The sequence below is a fragment of the Poecilia reticulata genome, linkage group LG17 (genome assembly GCF_000633615.1).
Source record: "Poecilia reticulata strain Guanapo linkage group LG17, Guppy_female_1.0+MT, whole genome shotgun sequence".
Lineage (NCBI taxonomy): Eukaryota > Metazoa > Chordata > Actinopteri > Cyprinodontiformes > Poeciliidae > Poecilia > Poecilia reticulata.
Window position 1 is genome coordinate 16,026,225 of NC_024347.1, and position 16,422 is coordinate 16,042,646.

Here is a 16,422-nt window from a genome sequence, read left to right on the forward strand (position 1 = left end):
CCAAGCAAATTTTCGACTTTTGGCGCTCAGAAATGTCCAAGTTTCAAGTTTTTTGGGCGGAAATTTATTCCTCCTTTTTCTATCAATGACCATCAATGACAGTTTCACTTATAGAAATAAACATTAAATTTTTTGGTTATTGCAAAATCTCCACAGCCTTTTCTCTATTCGCCAAAAACTCCTTTCATTTCTGAGCACATTCCGGTACAACTCGTAAAAGCCGAGCCCTCCACCTTCTCCTCGCTGCCTCTCCATCAGTATTTCCTCTCCTCCCTCCGTCGGGTTGGAGCAGATCCTTTTCGGAGCTGGAGAACAGAGGTCGTGCGTGTTTCTCTCCTCCAGCAGCAGAAAGCAGGCACTGACTCCCTGCAGCCTCCGGGTTTTTCCCCCTCCTACCAAGGATATGGAGTCTAAAAGAGTCGCTGGGATTATTCCTCGGGTTGCCTGGCTTCTTCTCCTTCTTGGCTTGTTCGGGACAACCGCAGAAGGTGAGACAGATGTGCGCTTTTCTTTTTACTACTTTTCTCTTCCCAGATGAGATTGCGCATCCAGGCGTTGAGTGGAGGTTGCTAGTGTCTCCTCGATTTGAATTATGAGCATTTTAAAGTGCAAACAGCCTACAAATAGTTGTTTGAAATGCATGCACTTGAGCTTAATTCTGAAATGTGCAGCAACATTTTGCGCGCCTGTTAATTAGTCGTTAAGAGAAGCGCAGTTTGTTGCACTTTTTGACGCTCTTTGCGTAAAGAATAAAGAAAGATACTGAGCTAGAAGTGTTGTTTTGGTAGCAAAGGTTTCCAGATATGTTTAAGCCTCACTTGCAGAGTGAGGTGGTTGGTTTATTCCCATGCATGCCAACAGTACAGCGCTGAGTTTGGGGGATGTGTTGCTGCAGAGCGCAGCGTTTTTAGCGTTTTAAGCGTCCTGCCCCGCTGCGGGGAAGGAGGCGAGATCGCCTGATGCTGTTAACTTTCTCTGTGTTCAGCATACCATGAAAATGTCGAGGCGTTACTGCTGGAGTCAAGTTTCTCTGTTTTAAAAGAGCAGGGCTCACAGAACGCATATTACGGGATGAACTTAGAGTAAGAAAAGAAAAACGAAAACGGGCGAAATTCTCGGTGTGCATGAAAAGTACAAGAACGCCCTCCAGGTATTCTCTTAGCATTTAGGCAGAGTAATTGTGACATGCAGAGAAAAGGAGAAACAATTTATTTCTCTGTTTACAAAAATAAACCTAAAAGGTGTGTTTTGTGAATATATTCAGCTCTAAGAATCACCATTCTTTGCATCTCCAGGTCTTCCGTGGTATGCTTTCACAAGCTTTGCTCATCTACAGCCTGAATCTTTTATTTCCCCCCCGACTTTGAAGATTTATTTCCAAATCTTGTCACTTGCAGTTTTTCAGTTGGATTTAGGCCAGGATTAAGGACTTTGACTAGGCCATTTTAAGACACGTACTTTAATCTTAACCTCAGTAGCTCTGGCTGTATGTTTAGTTCATTGTCCTGAAAGTCAAATTTCCAACCCAGTGTTTTGCCTCCTTTGTTAGGTTTGCTTTCAGGATTTTGCTGTATTTCATTCTAAAACAGGAGTTTGCAACCTTTACAGTTCAAAAAGCCATTTTTACCCTCTCAGCAACAGAAAAAAAAAAACTCGTTTAGACCTTCACGTTACATGACCTTTTCATTTTAGATGAGTATCCAAAAGATTTGGTGTTATTTTTAAAAAGCCAAGATTTTTCTTCTATTCCAAGGTCTTAAAATAAAAATAGAAACCAACATAAAACCTTTTCAAAAAGAAGATGGATACATAGTTTTCTACAGGATGTTGATATTTGTGGATAATTATGTGAAAAAACATACAAACATATGTTCCAACTCCATGATGATGAAAATATCATGTTTTTTAGCAAATGCAAAACCTGCATTTTGCTGTTATTGTATTCATGCTTTTTTATCATCTCAGCCAGAACCAAAGAGCCACTTGCAGCTCCAGAGCCACAGGTTGAAGACCCCTGTTTTAAAAAATGAGGTAGTGTCATTTATTTAACATTTTTGTTTTCTGACATTCATCTCAAGTAGCCAAAATCTTACTGATTTTATACAAAAATGGCAACACACCTACATTTCATTAGACCATGCCATGAAAAAAGAGGTCAAACCAAACAACAAAATCTAAACAAAGAAACAGGAATATGATTATTAATCTAATTTACAAACTCATCTACATAGATAAACGGTCTGTAAAATAAAATATTATACAGGGCAATGCAAAAGGTTACTTTAAAGGAAACAAACATAATACAGAAAAGAAAATCCTCCATTTGGTTGATGCAATCAGTGACATCATAAACTTAAACAGGAAATGCTGGGGCGACCCCACCCATTCAGGCTGCAGCATCAAAAGGGACAAAAAATGGTGAGTAAAAAATAAACTAATAATTTACTAGAAATGTACATTTATGACAAAAGCATAATGGTTTAGTGTTAACCTAATAAAAATAACAACATATGATCGGATGTGAACACAATGGAACCACAAACAAACTGGTACAATGAGTGAAGCAAAGTTACAAAAGCAATGTTAAATAAAAAAATGACCAACTATAGAAAGATAAAATAAATCAGAAACATGTTTAAAGGATAAGTGGTAAATGAACAAACTTTGTCACAGTTTCCCATACCTGGCTTTGCATGTCTTGGCTTCTTTTCTGGTTGATGTTTTTTTCCTTGGTCAGTTTGCAGTTTTCCCAGACTCTTTCCATTTCTCTTACCTGCCTGCTGTGTTCACTATCTATCCATCCATCCATCCATCCATTTTCTTTCACCCTTGTCCCTCAGTGGGGTCGGGAGGGTTGCTGGTGCCCATCTCCAGCTAACGTTCCGGTTGAGAGGCGGGGTCACCCTGGACAGGTCGCCAGTCTGTCGCAGGGCAACACAGAGACACACAGGACACACAACCATGCACACACACACTCACACCTAGGGGCAATTTAGACAGACCAATTAACCTGACAGTCATGTTTTTGGACTGTGGGAGGAAACCGGAGTACCCGGAGAAAACCCACGCATGCACAGGGAGAACATGCAAACTCCATGCAGAAAGACCGGGGCCGGGAATTGAACCCAGAACCTTGTTGCTGCAAGGCAACAGCTCTACAAACTGCGCCACTGTGCAGTGTTCACTATCTAATGAAAGATATTTTACTTTCTGATTATAATGTGGGCTGTACAGTGGCACAGTTGGTAGAGCTGTTGCCTTGCAGCAAGAAGGTTCTAGGTTCGATTCCCGGCCCCGGTATTTCTGCATGGAGTTTGCATGTCCTCCCTGTGCATGTGTGGGTTTTCTCCGGGTACTCCGGTTTCCTCCCACAGTCCAAAAACATGACTGTCAGGTTAATTGGTCTCTCCAAATTGTCCCTAGATTGTGTGTCTCTGTGTTGACCTGCGACAGACTGGCGACCTGTCCAGGGTGACCCCGCCTCTTGCCCGGAACGTTAGCTGGAGAGGCACCATCAACCCTCCTGACCCCACCAAGGGACCAAGGTGTAAAGAAAATGGATGGATGGATTATAATGTGACAAAACAAGGCTTGCACCACTTCCATATGTGGAGCAAATTTGGATTCGTACCTGATTGTTTTCAAAGAAGTTTGAACCACCATGTTGCATCTTATTTGACTTCTATGTCATTAACGTGAAACAACCAAGGACACATTCATCATTAATAACAATGTAGAGCCAATCAACCTAAGAGTCGTGTTTTCAACTTGGGAGCAAAGCAGGACTTTCTTTCTGCAAGAAAAGAATAGTGGTGACAGAAAATATTTTAAAGGGGACCTATTATGTAAAATTCACATTTTGCACGTTTTTGTTTTTCCAATTGGGTTTCTACTGCTTCTAACAGCCCAAAATGCTTAAAACAAACCACCCAGCCATTGTTTGACAATAAGTTAAAGGTTTTTAGTGTCCACAAGATGAGCCGTTTCAAAAACGTGTGGAATGCAACGTCACAAATCAGCCTACTAGTCCGTTACCTAGCAACCCTAGTGAAACCCAGTCCGTTACCTAGCAACCTAGTGAAGCTCTACTAGTGTTGCTAGTGGAGCTGACAGCATGTTTGGTCAGCTCGTTTTTCTGCTGTAAGACAAGTGTTTTGTTCTTGACTTACCATCCAGAAACCTCTTCCTGCATTCTTATTGGTTTTGCAGGAGGCTCTACTTCTGCTTTTCAAAGATGTGCGGTTGTATAATTGTGTATCTGTTTGCAGCCATTTTCACATGCGAGTGTAAACATTGAGTCTGAGGCGTAGCCAGCAGCAGCTTATTCGGATTTAAAGTGATAAGAGGCCATAAAAAACTTTCAAAATAGTCAAAACTGAACAGACTAAAACCTTATCTACACTGTAAAAAAAAAAAAAAACTGTAAAAAAAAAACTGTAAAAAAACGGGTAAATGTACTGTAGAAATTAGAAGGAATTTTTCCGTTTTTTAGTTTTACAGGCATTTGTACTGTATTTTCCAGGTTTTTTCCATAATTTAACAGTTTTCTATGTTTAAAATTTAACATAAAAAAGCTGTTAAATTACGAGAAAAAATCTGTTAAATTACGAAAAAAAATTCTGCTGGAAATTCCGTAAAAAAACTGAAAATGTACTGACAGAAAATTACCAGGACATTTTCCTGTTTTTTTTTTTACGGATTTTTCTTTTACTGTGTAAAACTTTTTTTTTCTTATCTAAGAATGATTTTGTGAAAAACATGTGAACATATTTTGTATAGACCGCAGAACCATCCTAACCTGTTCAAGCAAACATAGTAGGTCAACTTTAAATAATTAAAAAAATAATTCTCCTCTGCGTAAATCCATTGGAACAGAGACAGAGATGAAGGGAGACATCTTCTGGTTGATGTCATTTCCCACAAGAAGCTGGTTTCCAGATGGATTTGTGAATCTTTTCCTCTCTGTCTCTCTACCTCCTGCTGTTTCTGTGCTTCAGTTGTTTCTCCTCTCCTCCTGCTGCTTCTGACTCAGACGAGACTTTAACTCTCCCTTACCCCCCCTCCTGCCCACAACCAACTCCTCTCTCTGTTCGATGCTGATTTTTCTCTGTCCTGCTGGTCCTGTTGCCAGCTCCCATTCGGTCATCAACACATATCCCTGGGTTTTATCTTCTCCTACCCTGTTCCTCTCTCAAGGTTTGCCATCCGTTTGTCCCTCCGCTCCCCTGCTGCATCTGTATATCAGAGAGAGGAGCTGTCATGTTCCTCTTTTTTCTTTACTACTCTTCATGTTCATCCCTCCCTCCCTACAATCCTTTCTGCTGCTTTTCTTTTGTTGTGTGGTCGTTTTGCTAAAATCAGTTCTCATGTTTTGTTTCTCCCCTTCTGTAAATCTGCAGCAGCATTTAAATCCTGGTAGTTTAGTTGTATCCTTGTGTATTTTGATCCAGCTTTAAATTGTCACAGGGGCATTTTTTATTTAATTTTTTTGCCTCCCTTTTTTTGTGTCGCAGCGGCAGACGCATCCTACAGCGATCATAGATCTCAGCAGTGCAATAAAACAAGGCTGCAAAAGGGAAAGAAGCCCAGCTGCAGATTTCAGAGCTAAGCTCACATCTCTGTCGTCCTGAAAGACAGTTCAGTGTTCATTATTGTTGCTAAATGGCAACACAGTGGAAATCCATATTTTAAGAGCCACAGATGGTGGCGCGATGGAAGGAGAAGACTGAAGTGCTTTTTAAAGCGATAAATTTCAGGAAGGTTGCTCTGTGACACATCCGCCTCCAGGGCTTCAAAGCCACTGTGCATGTAATTACCTTTTGATATTTACAGCCTGATGGAGTCTTTGAGTGTTGAGAAACTTTTTATTTCAATGTACAGATAAAAAAAGAATATTAGACCAGATTTTTGATTAGGCTGATGACGAAAAAGGAGAAACTTAAGCTTCATTAGCGCCTGCTGCAACAACATTTCTTTAATGTACAACTCTAATCAAAAGGTGGATCGCATATCAACACGTCTAACACGATTTAATGGTTTATTTAATCTGCTCCTTTTCATAAGTGGAATGATTGGACAACAAACAACTTGAGATTTATTGAAACAAAAGTCAAGTGTACAGGTTTCAGTGAATCATTTTGTGCAAAATTATTCAGAAAAGCCTAAAATTTCTGACAGATTTAGATTTGAAGAAATCCTTTATTTTGTCTGGAAAATGTTTCTCCTGTCTAGAAAGTATATTAACATTTTGGCCAGAGTCATCTTGAGTCTGACAGAGAATCTGCGTTAGCAGCAAACATTAGGGTGATGGCGGTGAGGCTTTCCAAACTCATGAAGCTCAGCACTAAAGATGAATAGTTAAGATACCAGTGGAGAAAGACAGAAAGCAGGTCAGGAACTTAAAACTGCTGCAATTCAAAATGTTTCTGGTGATAATCAACAAGGGGATGAATAATTAAATACAATATATGTGCAAACAGATTTAGTTTATTTAAAAAACTCAATCCTCCATTTATATTGTTTTATTGAAATACCAGTTAGATATCTGTCACTTTGACCGGCGGAGGCTCTGCTTTGGTAAGGAGGAAGTGAGGCGACAATATGTCTTTGAGGTGTTTTTATTTCGGAGCTCCAAGTTACACCAACATCCTCATCAACAACCACACTTAGTGAAACACAGCAGCTTACACTTATACCTGAGGCAAGTTCCACTTACACCAGGTGAAGGGGTGACCACAAAAAAAAGGACAAACAAACACTATTTACACAAACCTACCAACAATAAATGCTCCAACAAATATTTACATGCATACAAAAAACTAAACTATTCTAAGGTCAATCAAAAAGTAACAATAACAAAATAAATCCTCAGAGTGTTACCCCTCTTAATGGAAGCTGGTATGTTCCAGGAGCATTTGTCTCCCTCTCTGCTCCACCTTGCTGAGACACACCCAGAAAGGCAAGWACTCAATTAACTCAAATTGACTAATCTAAATCAAAACAAACTGACATTCCCCCCCCCACATTCTCTGAACAGGAAAGATGGCCAGTCTCCCTACCCAAAAAGAATGTTCACCAAATGTCAAAGTAACTGAAATAAAGAACTGATACAAAATACATTTGAACTGAAAATAACATAATATCAATAATCAACATGGGATGGAACCCCTGGTCTCCATCACAATATCCGATCATAAAACAAATGTTTTGATTGATTAAATCCATTCTATCCTGGTTTAGGTTGTAGGTTTGGGTTGCTTGGTATTTTATATTAATCTAATTATGTGTTATAATCATCTGTCTAAAGAACATTATTCCAGAAAGACAGGAGCAACAGATTAAACGTTTAAATCTCCCTCAAAATGCAGATTAATCATGTTTTCATCATGTACACTTGAAATTATGCAAGTTTGAATGAATGTATGAATGTCCTAATTCATCCCCCACCAGAAACTGCATTTTTATTACGTTTTACTAGAAATTTTATAGCGTTATAATCACACAGGCTGTTTCAGGATGACCATATTTGTTTAAATGGCTACAAGTTGGCTAAATTAAACGTAAATCTAAAACACAAAGTCACCAACTACATTGGTAAAATAATAAATGTAACCTTAGAAAAATCTGTGAACACCTGTAGGTTAATAAATGCATGTCAGGAGAGTTTGAAGACATCTGGTGGCCAGATGGAGAATAAGAAAAGCAAGGATAGAGAGAATAAGAGATATTTTTGTATTTTTCCAGTTATATTATTCATTGGAGGACAGAGATATTAGTTTCAACAGAAACAGCCCTAAGACATGTTTTTGTCAATCATGAAAGCAGTCTAATTTTTGCAGGGAATGAATAGATGATACATAGAAAGAGATGCTGGTTTTAGCAGAAAATGGATCAGAAAGTGAGTTGAGCAGAAATACTCAACATGTGGAGAGTAAAACTGCACAAAAGACCCTAAAGAAACTTTTTAGATTTGGGTTTTGCATTAGGGTATTGTTGGTGTACTTGGATAGTCTGTATAGTTTGTCCAAGCTCAATAAAAGTAGTAAAAAACAATAACATGTTTTCCAAAGAAACAACATTTTTTCAAATGCTTTCATATTTTTTTCTGATTTAACAATAAAGCCAAAAGTTAAACTCTGATGGTACCACAATGGAGAGGAAACTATTTTTATTTCTTAAGAAAAAAACAAACCAGAAACTATATGTGCATTTAAAAGGAAAACTTGGAGAAACAGCAACTTTCTTTTTAAAACACGTCTTGCTGAGCTGCAGCATCTTTGAAGTGGTCATACTTGCTGCCCCTGCATTTGCAGTGCAGAGATCTTACCTTCACAGTAAAAGCGTCAGCTCAAAAACCGGTGATGTGAGACCTAAAATTGGTTAAATAAATCCTGTGCAGATAGTCTGACCTAAAAAGAAAAGTGGTGAAACTGATAAATCTTTTAGAATGGTTAAGTTGTAAAAATGGTTTGCAAGGTTTTGTAGCTATGTAGCAGAAAAGGAATAAAAAACCTTTGTATTTTCATGGATTGTATCATTTTTATTGCCATGAAGTGGTAATTTGCCATACCCTGTTACTTCTGGGTTTGTTAAAAAACAGGACGTGTGGTTTCGCATAATGGTTTTGAAATGTTTGAACCTATTGTTGTGCCAGGATCTTTTAATTATGTTGTTATATCTGGGCTTCATATTTCCTCTTAAAGATAACTTACATAGCTTCCTTGAACAGATTAAAATAGATCTATGGGCTGTACAAAACATGTTCATAGCCTTTTTTGCACAGAATCAATTAGATTTTAGTCTTCTGAGTATTTTGAGTTCCTTTCAGAATGACCTGCTTTAAGGCGTCTGTCACTTTAAATCCAAATGGATTCAAATGCTAGGCCACGCCCCTCAACTCAACATTTACACTCGCACCTGAAATTTTCTGCCAACAAATGTGCAATTATACATCTGTACATCTTTGAAAAGCAGAAGTAGAGCCTACTGCACAATCAACAAGAATGCAGGAAGTGGTTTCTGGATTGTAAGTGAACAACAAGACACTAATCTTTTCCAGCAGCCATTGTACAGCGGTAAAAGCAGCTGACCAAACGTGCTGGAGCTCCGCTTGAGTTGCTAGGTGAGGGCAGTGCCTGCTGATTTCTGACGTTAAATTCAAGAAGGTTTTTCTCATGTACTAGACACCAAAAAACATTAACTGGATTGCTGTTTTAAGCATGTAGGCTGTTTTTAGAAGCAGAAGAGACTCAAATTAAAGTGCAAAAACGTGCAAGATGTGAATTTTGCAATATTTTCCCATTTTAATTGTGTTCCATGTTTTTCTTATTTGGACTTGTTTCAAAATAATCCCAGATTTAATTGTTGTTGTTGTTTCATGTTTGGTGTTAATATGCTTTCTCTAATTGTTGTCCTGAAGGATTTTACTTCAGCTTGTTTTCTGGGATTCCCCTCACATCTTGGTTTGGGTAAATATCTAAAAATCCAGGATGTTTATTGGGATCTGAGAAGCATTGGCAGGGACAACGACTCTACAGGAGATGAAGGTCTGAGGATTGAGATGTCAGTGGAGGAAGGTTAATTTAGTGTCTGGTTAAGTGTCTCTGTGTTGATTGTGTCAAATGTTTATGCTCATTATCATGCTGAAAGACCTAATAATGATCAATTCTTACTTTTCTGGGAGAGTCCATTGTCATCGGAAGAGAAACAGGCCCAGAGCATCACAGAACCTCTACCAAACATGTTAGTTTTACTCCATATCTTCTTATTATAGCATTTAAATAATTAGTTGGCACGTGGATGGCATCAAAATATTGTTGCTTACCTATTCTGCAATTGATGGAGTGTTGCCTAAGTGTTCCTCTTCACTCTGATCAACTAAAAAAACAACAACCTTTATTTTGATACATTTCTTCAAGGCTCAATAGGAATTAGAGGCCATGCCGCTGCTTATTTCAGGGTTATTTTTACACGTCTTTGCCAGGCGTGCCATTAAGTGGGTAAACTAGATGAATGGGTGGATGCGTGAATCTGAAGGATTGGAGGCACTGCTGTGTTATTTTGCTGACTTGTACTTTGTTTCCTCATAACTCAGCTATATAAAGTTTTGCTGTGAAGTCAGGAAGACTGCAGAAAGTAACTGAAAACTTCTTAATCCCATACGTTGAACAAATTAATTTTGGCAGGATTTCAGCTGCTCTCCACCGACTCAATGTAATGTAGAGACTTTTTAACTCATTTGGATTTGTCGTTTTTTTTTTCTTGTAAGCATTTTGTCGAAAACACAACTTTTAATCCAATTACTGGAGATAAACGTAATACTTTTTTACACTGTAAAACAATTAAGCCACGTTTAATTGTGTCTACTGTCTTTTAATAAATTTAGCAAGTTTTACATTTTGAACCTAAATGTGTGAGTTTGTGAGAGATTAACTTACAGTAATGAGTTGTGTTCACCTTTTATTACTTTCAAGAGGGTTTAGGTTAGCACTTAAAATAAAACTGAAAGAAGAAAAGGACAGGAGTGGGAACTATTTCCCAGAATGCTCAGCAGCATGTTTTTGTATCCTGAGATTGAAGTGCATTACATTGATCTGACTCTTGTGTGTTAAGGCAAATGTTTATTTTAATGCAACTGCAAGATTTGCTAATTAAATAGTTAACAAATCTTGAGGATAATGTCCTGATCACACTAAGTATTTTTGAGCAGAATTCATTGTGATGTTTAAAAAAATTCATCATCAGATCAGAAATTTGGTTCATGCAATTTGAAACAAGAATTTAAATAGTACTAAAAGTAAAATAAGTAGCTATTTTAACTTGATATTGTGAGTAAAATAATAGAGAAATGTGTGACGTGTAACTGGGTGAAGGCACCTTTTTCTTGCATATTGTGAAATAATTATTTGGTTTAAATTGCAGCATTCACGATTAATGAGCTATCAGAAGTTACAAAACAATGTTTAGACATTTTGTCTCTTGTTAAATCAACTTCATGAACTTTAATTTCTGAGTTAAAAGCAATACAATTTTCTTGACTTAAGTCGCATTTTCAAAGCAGCACTTGTACTTTAATTTTCAAGTTAAACCACCTTGAAATGTTTTACAGTGTAGGTCATAATTAGCTCCTTTGAAAAGGGGACTCATTCTTTTCGGTTTCCCTGGTATTTTACTGCAGGGTCTTGGAGAAGAGGCTTTAATTTTCACCAAATCATGAGTTGAGTTTCAACTTATGTCATCAGGACGGAGATACAAAGTGACACACTGTAAAACCGACGTACTGAGGAAATCTTTCAATGCCGCTGCTGTCAGACTGATAAATCACAGCACAAGAGGACTTTACTGACTTCCCTCCCTGTGCTGAAAGATTGTTGTTGATGAGGTTGTCGGATGTTTTTTATGTGAGTGATTGCTGACTGTGCAGCAAATTGCCCTTCGGGGACAATAAAGTTTAACTGAACTCAACTATTGGGGCCATTTTTCTCCCCGCCATCATTCCCTCTAAGGAACCAGAGTGAAATCTAGCAGAACAGACGTAAGCACCAGAAAATTCAGTTCAGGTTTAAAAATACTTTATTTATGCCAAAGGGAAATTAACGGCTATAATTCGTATAAATCAAGTGTTTTCACAGAGTTGATGTGGATGGTGAGGCTGGGAGCAGGAAGGATCTCCAGTAGCAGTCAGTGTTGCAGTGAATCTGAAAAGGCTTCTGACTGAAGACTGTTGTTTTATGACAATCTGACTGCCAGGCATGTCACAATAAATTCTCCCAGTAATGATTGTGATAAATGATAATTTACATACTTTAATCTTGTAAAGGACACTTAACACTGGAGCTGGAAAATATTTTAAATATCCAAAATAAAAATATTTAATAAACTAAATCAATAAATAAATTATAATATTTATACTCCCCTGCTGTTCATATTTTATGCTAAATTTAAAAACATAAACAGGAATTCTGAATTTCTGATGCTGCCATGCATCTAAACAAAACCACCTGCAGTTTGCATTCAAATAAATATTGAAATAATCCATCCTTAATTAAAATCTATTTAATTAAATGGAGAATAAACTTCCACATTCAGCTGCTGTGAAGAGAGAGAAAGTAACTTTCTCATCAAGGAGAGATTTGAGAAGGCAAAGTAGAAATATTTAACAGAGTTTATATACTGAGCTGCAGGTATAAAGCAATCACATCTGCCCAGGTTTGGTGATTTAGTGATTTTATGCTTGAATGGAGCAGACGTGCTGCAGCAGCGGCTGCTCCTTCATATGCATGTTTGGTTGCTGTTCATAGAAACCTCGGACTACTAAGATAATTTAAGCCAAGGTTTATTTCGATAGTGCATTTTAAACAAGCGTAGTGGATCAAAGTGATGCTCAAGGTAGAAATCATTAGCTGCATAAACGGTAAAAAAAAAAAAGTAAAAGCACAAGCAAAAAGTTGAAAAATATATCAATTAAGTATGAGAATTTCCACACTAAAAGCTAAAACTAGTCTGTACAAACAGAACTAAACACCAAAGTGTAGAAGTGAGATTTTAAAAGAATCTTACCAAGCATTTTTTGGTCTAGTTTCATTTCAAGTGTTAGAACACTTGAAATGAAACAAAACAAACTTACAAAAAACTTTTCAGCAAGATATAAGAGTTTGTTTTAAGTCAATAATCCCTTAATGTTGATGAAACAGTACAAATTATTAGTGACATTATCAATCAAAACATTTCATACACACCTTTTATAGTTTTCATTTATTCTCCGCAGCACTTTGGGGAAAATTTATAAAAATGAATTTGCAGATTATTTATCTTATAACCAATACCTTTTCATCAATATTAAGAAACTATTGACTTAAAACAAGCCCCTATACTTTGCTGAAAAATTACTTGTAGTTAGTTTTGTTTTATTTCAAGTGTACAAAGTTATTTGATCTAGAAACTAAACCAAAAATACTTCATAAGACTTTATGATTTTGCAGTGCAAGGACAGGTTGTTCCACTGCTTTGGCCAGATTGCTACTCTAATTTTCAGTAGCCCTCTGGAAGTCCCTAAAAACTGTTGGTTTGTGGACCCTAAAGGTCTGGATGGAGTATTAAAGAGCAACAATTGAGAGAAATATGAAGATTACGACTCTTATAAAACAAGCAATGAAATATCAACATGTCAGGTTCAGTTAATTTAAAATCCTCTCTAACAATAGTTTTCCAGTCAGTTGGGAGTATCAGTCTGTGGCTTTTTACCCATAATTTCTGGTCAACACTTTTCCCAGATCGCAGTAGCACCACTGCAGCAGGAGGAGCTGCAGGGTCTATGTGAAAACACAAGAAGTAGTAAAGGCAGAGGAAAAGGTTTTGGGAAATTAAAGAAACAATGTTCAGGATGAGCTGCACAGTGGCACAGTTGGTAGAGCTGTTGCCTTGCAGCAAGAAAGTTCTGGGTTCGATTCCCGGCCCCGGTCTTTCTGCATGGAGTTTGCATGTTCTCCCTGTGCATGCGTGGGTTTTCTCCGGGTACTCCGGTTTCCTCCCACAGTGCAAAAACATGACTGTCAGGTTAATTGGCCTCTCCAAATTGCCCCTAGGTGTGAATGTGTGTGTGCATGGTTGTTTGTCTCTGTGTTGCCCTGCGACAGACTGGCGACCTGTCCAAGTTCACCCCGCCTCTCACCCGGAACGTCAGCTGGAGATAGGCACCAGCAACCCTCCTGACCCCACTACGGGACAAGGGTGTAAAGAAAATGGATGGATGGTTGTTCAGGATGGAAAGGAGTTGGCTCTCTGATTGGGATGCGTCCCGTTGCAGGTTGCTGGGGAATCCCAGTGAAAAAACACCCCAGGGCTCACCTCCAACTTGCTTTAGGGATTATTTCCTTTCCAGCCCAGAAATGCTTTGGGATCCACCTTTACAAGCTGGAAAGTATCACAGAATTAATGTTTTCCTTCCCTTCTGGAACATTTTTCAGTCTTTGCAACATGATCTTGGATGAGGGAGAAGATCATGGATTAATACATGGATTGATTATTGATTGAACTTTCTTCTGTTTGAAATCGTTTCCAATACTCTTAAAATGTAAGAATATGTTGTAGAGCAAAAAAATCTGCATTTATTACTGCATGGGCTCTACTGGCGGCCATTTTAAATTTAGTTTCTGGAAATTTTCAGTTTCTAATCTGACTTCATAATCCTATGTTTGAGAGATTTGTTACTTTTCCAGATGTTTTTGCAAGAATTATGAATCGACAATATTTTGGTTACATAAACAGCTAAAAAGCATCTAAATTCTGGGGTTTTTGTTTCTTTGTTCACCAGCTGCCTTTATTTTTCATCTTTTGCGACTAATTGTGTTTTTCTTCTTCCTGTTGGCCATAATTTGCTGTTATCTTAACTGTAATTAAGGCAAAACATCATTGGCCAAAGATTGATTTTACAAATTGTTTGGTTGTTCAGTTTGTTTCCTTGATTACATTTAAGTTGCAGTTTTTCTGTAAATACATAAGACTTGTTTTCATTATTACAGATATTTTTGTTGTTCTTTTGTGGAGCCTGGAGGGGCAAACAGAGAAACGTGTACCAGTCCAATAAACACTGTTATTGATCAACATAACCTGATTTCCTCATGGAGTTTGTGCACTATTAATAAAGCTATTGTTATTTAAAGGTGGGATTTGCTGCAGCACAGCGGGAAACAAGTTAGCTGTAAGCAGTGGCGGAGCTAGAGGGGGGGGCCAGGGGGGCCAGTGCCCCCCCTGTCATCTGATTGGGCCCCCTAGTCGCCCCCCCAGATGATTGACATGTAACAGCGCTAGGTTATTCCTGCACATTATTTGGAATCATTCTAAGTCAACCTAATATATAAAGAAGAAAAACAATAATAAGTATATGAAAAGAAAATGTATAAAACTTTATATATAAAGTCCATGTGATGACATAAGTAAATAGAATTTTATCAGGCGTGCTACCAGCCTCCTTTATACTCATAACAAGCTGAATTTGTTCTCCTGGGTGTTTCAGTTGTGCTGTGCTGTGGTGAAACTCAAAGGCTAAAGCACTTCATACCTGGTGGTGATGGTAAAACACCAATAAGTTATTTATTGATCCTCCGCAAAAAAAGAGAGAAAAAACCGAAGAGGGGCCGACAATGTTCGTAGTTTGGAGCAGAGGTGGCGCTGGAGTTTATTCGTTGACCGTCAAAGAAAAAATCATTTTATTTCCAATTTGTAGTCATTAAACGAAACATTTATTATTTCTCTGCGAGAACGTTTTTGAAATCAGGTAACATTTCACGAAATGACGTGATTAGAAGACGGCAGAACTCTGATCGTTTCCTGATCCCGCAGCGGGAGAAAAACCCAGCAGAAGCGGATCAGCTGCGCTGGACGCTCCAAAGTCTCTGGTCCGTTAAAGCGTCCAGATCAGAGATGATCCTCTGACTGATGTTGTTCTTAGTATGATTAATAATGAGCTCCACGATGTTCTCTGTGCGTAAAGTTGAARCTGTCTGAGCACCAAGTGGTCAGCTGATCACAKTCTGGACAGAAACCAGCGAACTGCTCTCTGTTCTCATCAGACGAGGTGAGGAGAGAATCTGACATATTAACTCAGTTAAGTTTTTACTGGTTTTGTTTTTAAAACACCGTTAACGTAAGCAGTGTAACTATATATTGTATATTTGGCATTTGTCGTCTCATGTGTGATTAATTGGAGCGTAACGGTGGAGCATTTATGCGCATTTATTGCCCAGCGCTCTGCGCTTGTTTCTGTCTAACGGATCTGCACATTAATTTCTTTCCTCTCTCAACAGTCAGCTGTTATTCCTCTACTTGAACTACAATAAGTAGATCATAACATTCTCTTTAGGTTTTCTCTGTGTGCTCCAAACTCATTAAATGTAAATTCATTAGAAGCCTGAGCCACCATCAGGCAAATAATTCTGGTCCGACCCGAACTATTGTTACCTGTCAAATTACCTGTCCAAACAGAGCTTCCTAACCAAGGTGTCCATAACTCTTCAACACGCTGTCAGCTCYCGGTCAGAAAGACGCATTTAGTTCAGAGTCCATGAGATGATATTCAGAAAGGATCTTTAATTTGATTGATTTTAGTTTCCTCTGCAATGAAATCTTAGCGTAAGGTCTATCATGTCTCCATGTGCGCCAGTCAAAGGTGTTAATTATAACATGTCAAATGACAGAGGGGCCTAAAAACTAACCAAATATTCAGTTTGATTATTTTTTATATATATACTACTCAAAAAAATAAAGGGAACACTTAAGTGTTCACTTAAGTGTTTAAGTGTTCCCTATATTTTTTTGCACACACACATTTAAAATTTTGCCCCCCCAGAGGTAGTCCTGGCCCCCACTTGGCCCCCCCAACTTTAAAAGTCTAGCTCCGCCACTGGCTGTAAGTTAAATCAATGA

The 16,422-nt window shown here is 38.1% G+C and overlaps 1 protein-coding gene across 2 annotated transcripts in view; it reads left to right on the forward strand.

Moving 5' to 3' along the window:
* Positions 1-255: 255 nt before the first annotated feature.
* cntnap3 (contactin associated protein family member 3) overlaps positions 256-16,422 on the forward strand; it is a 106,921-nt gene continuing 90,754 nt past the window's right edge. Inside the window, exon 1 of one of the 2 annotated variants that reach the window (XM_008433926.2) lies at positions 256-488. In XM_008433926.2, coding sequence (XP_008432148.1) covers positions 404-488 — 85 coding nt within the window. In that variant the 5' untranslated portion in view covers positions 256-403. The remainder of the gene's footprint in view (positions 489-16,422) is intronic. The other variant, XM_008433924.2, reaches the window with a different exon arrangement.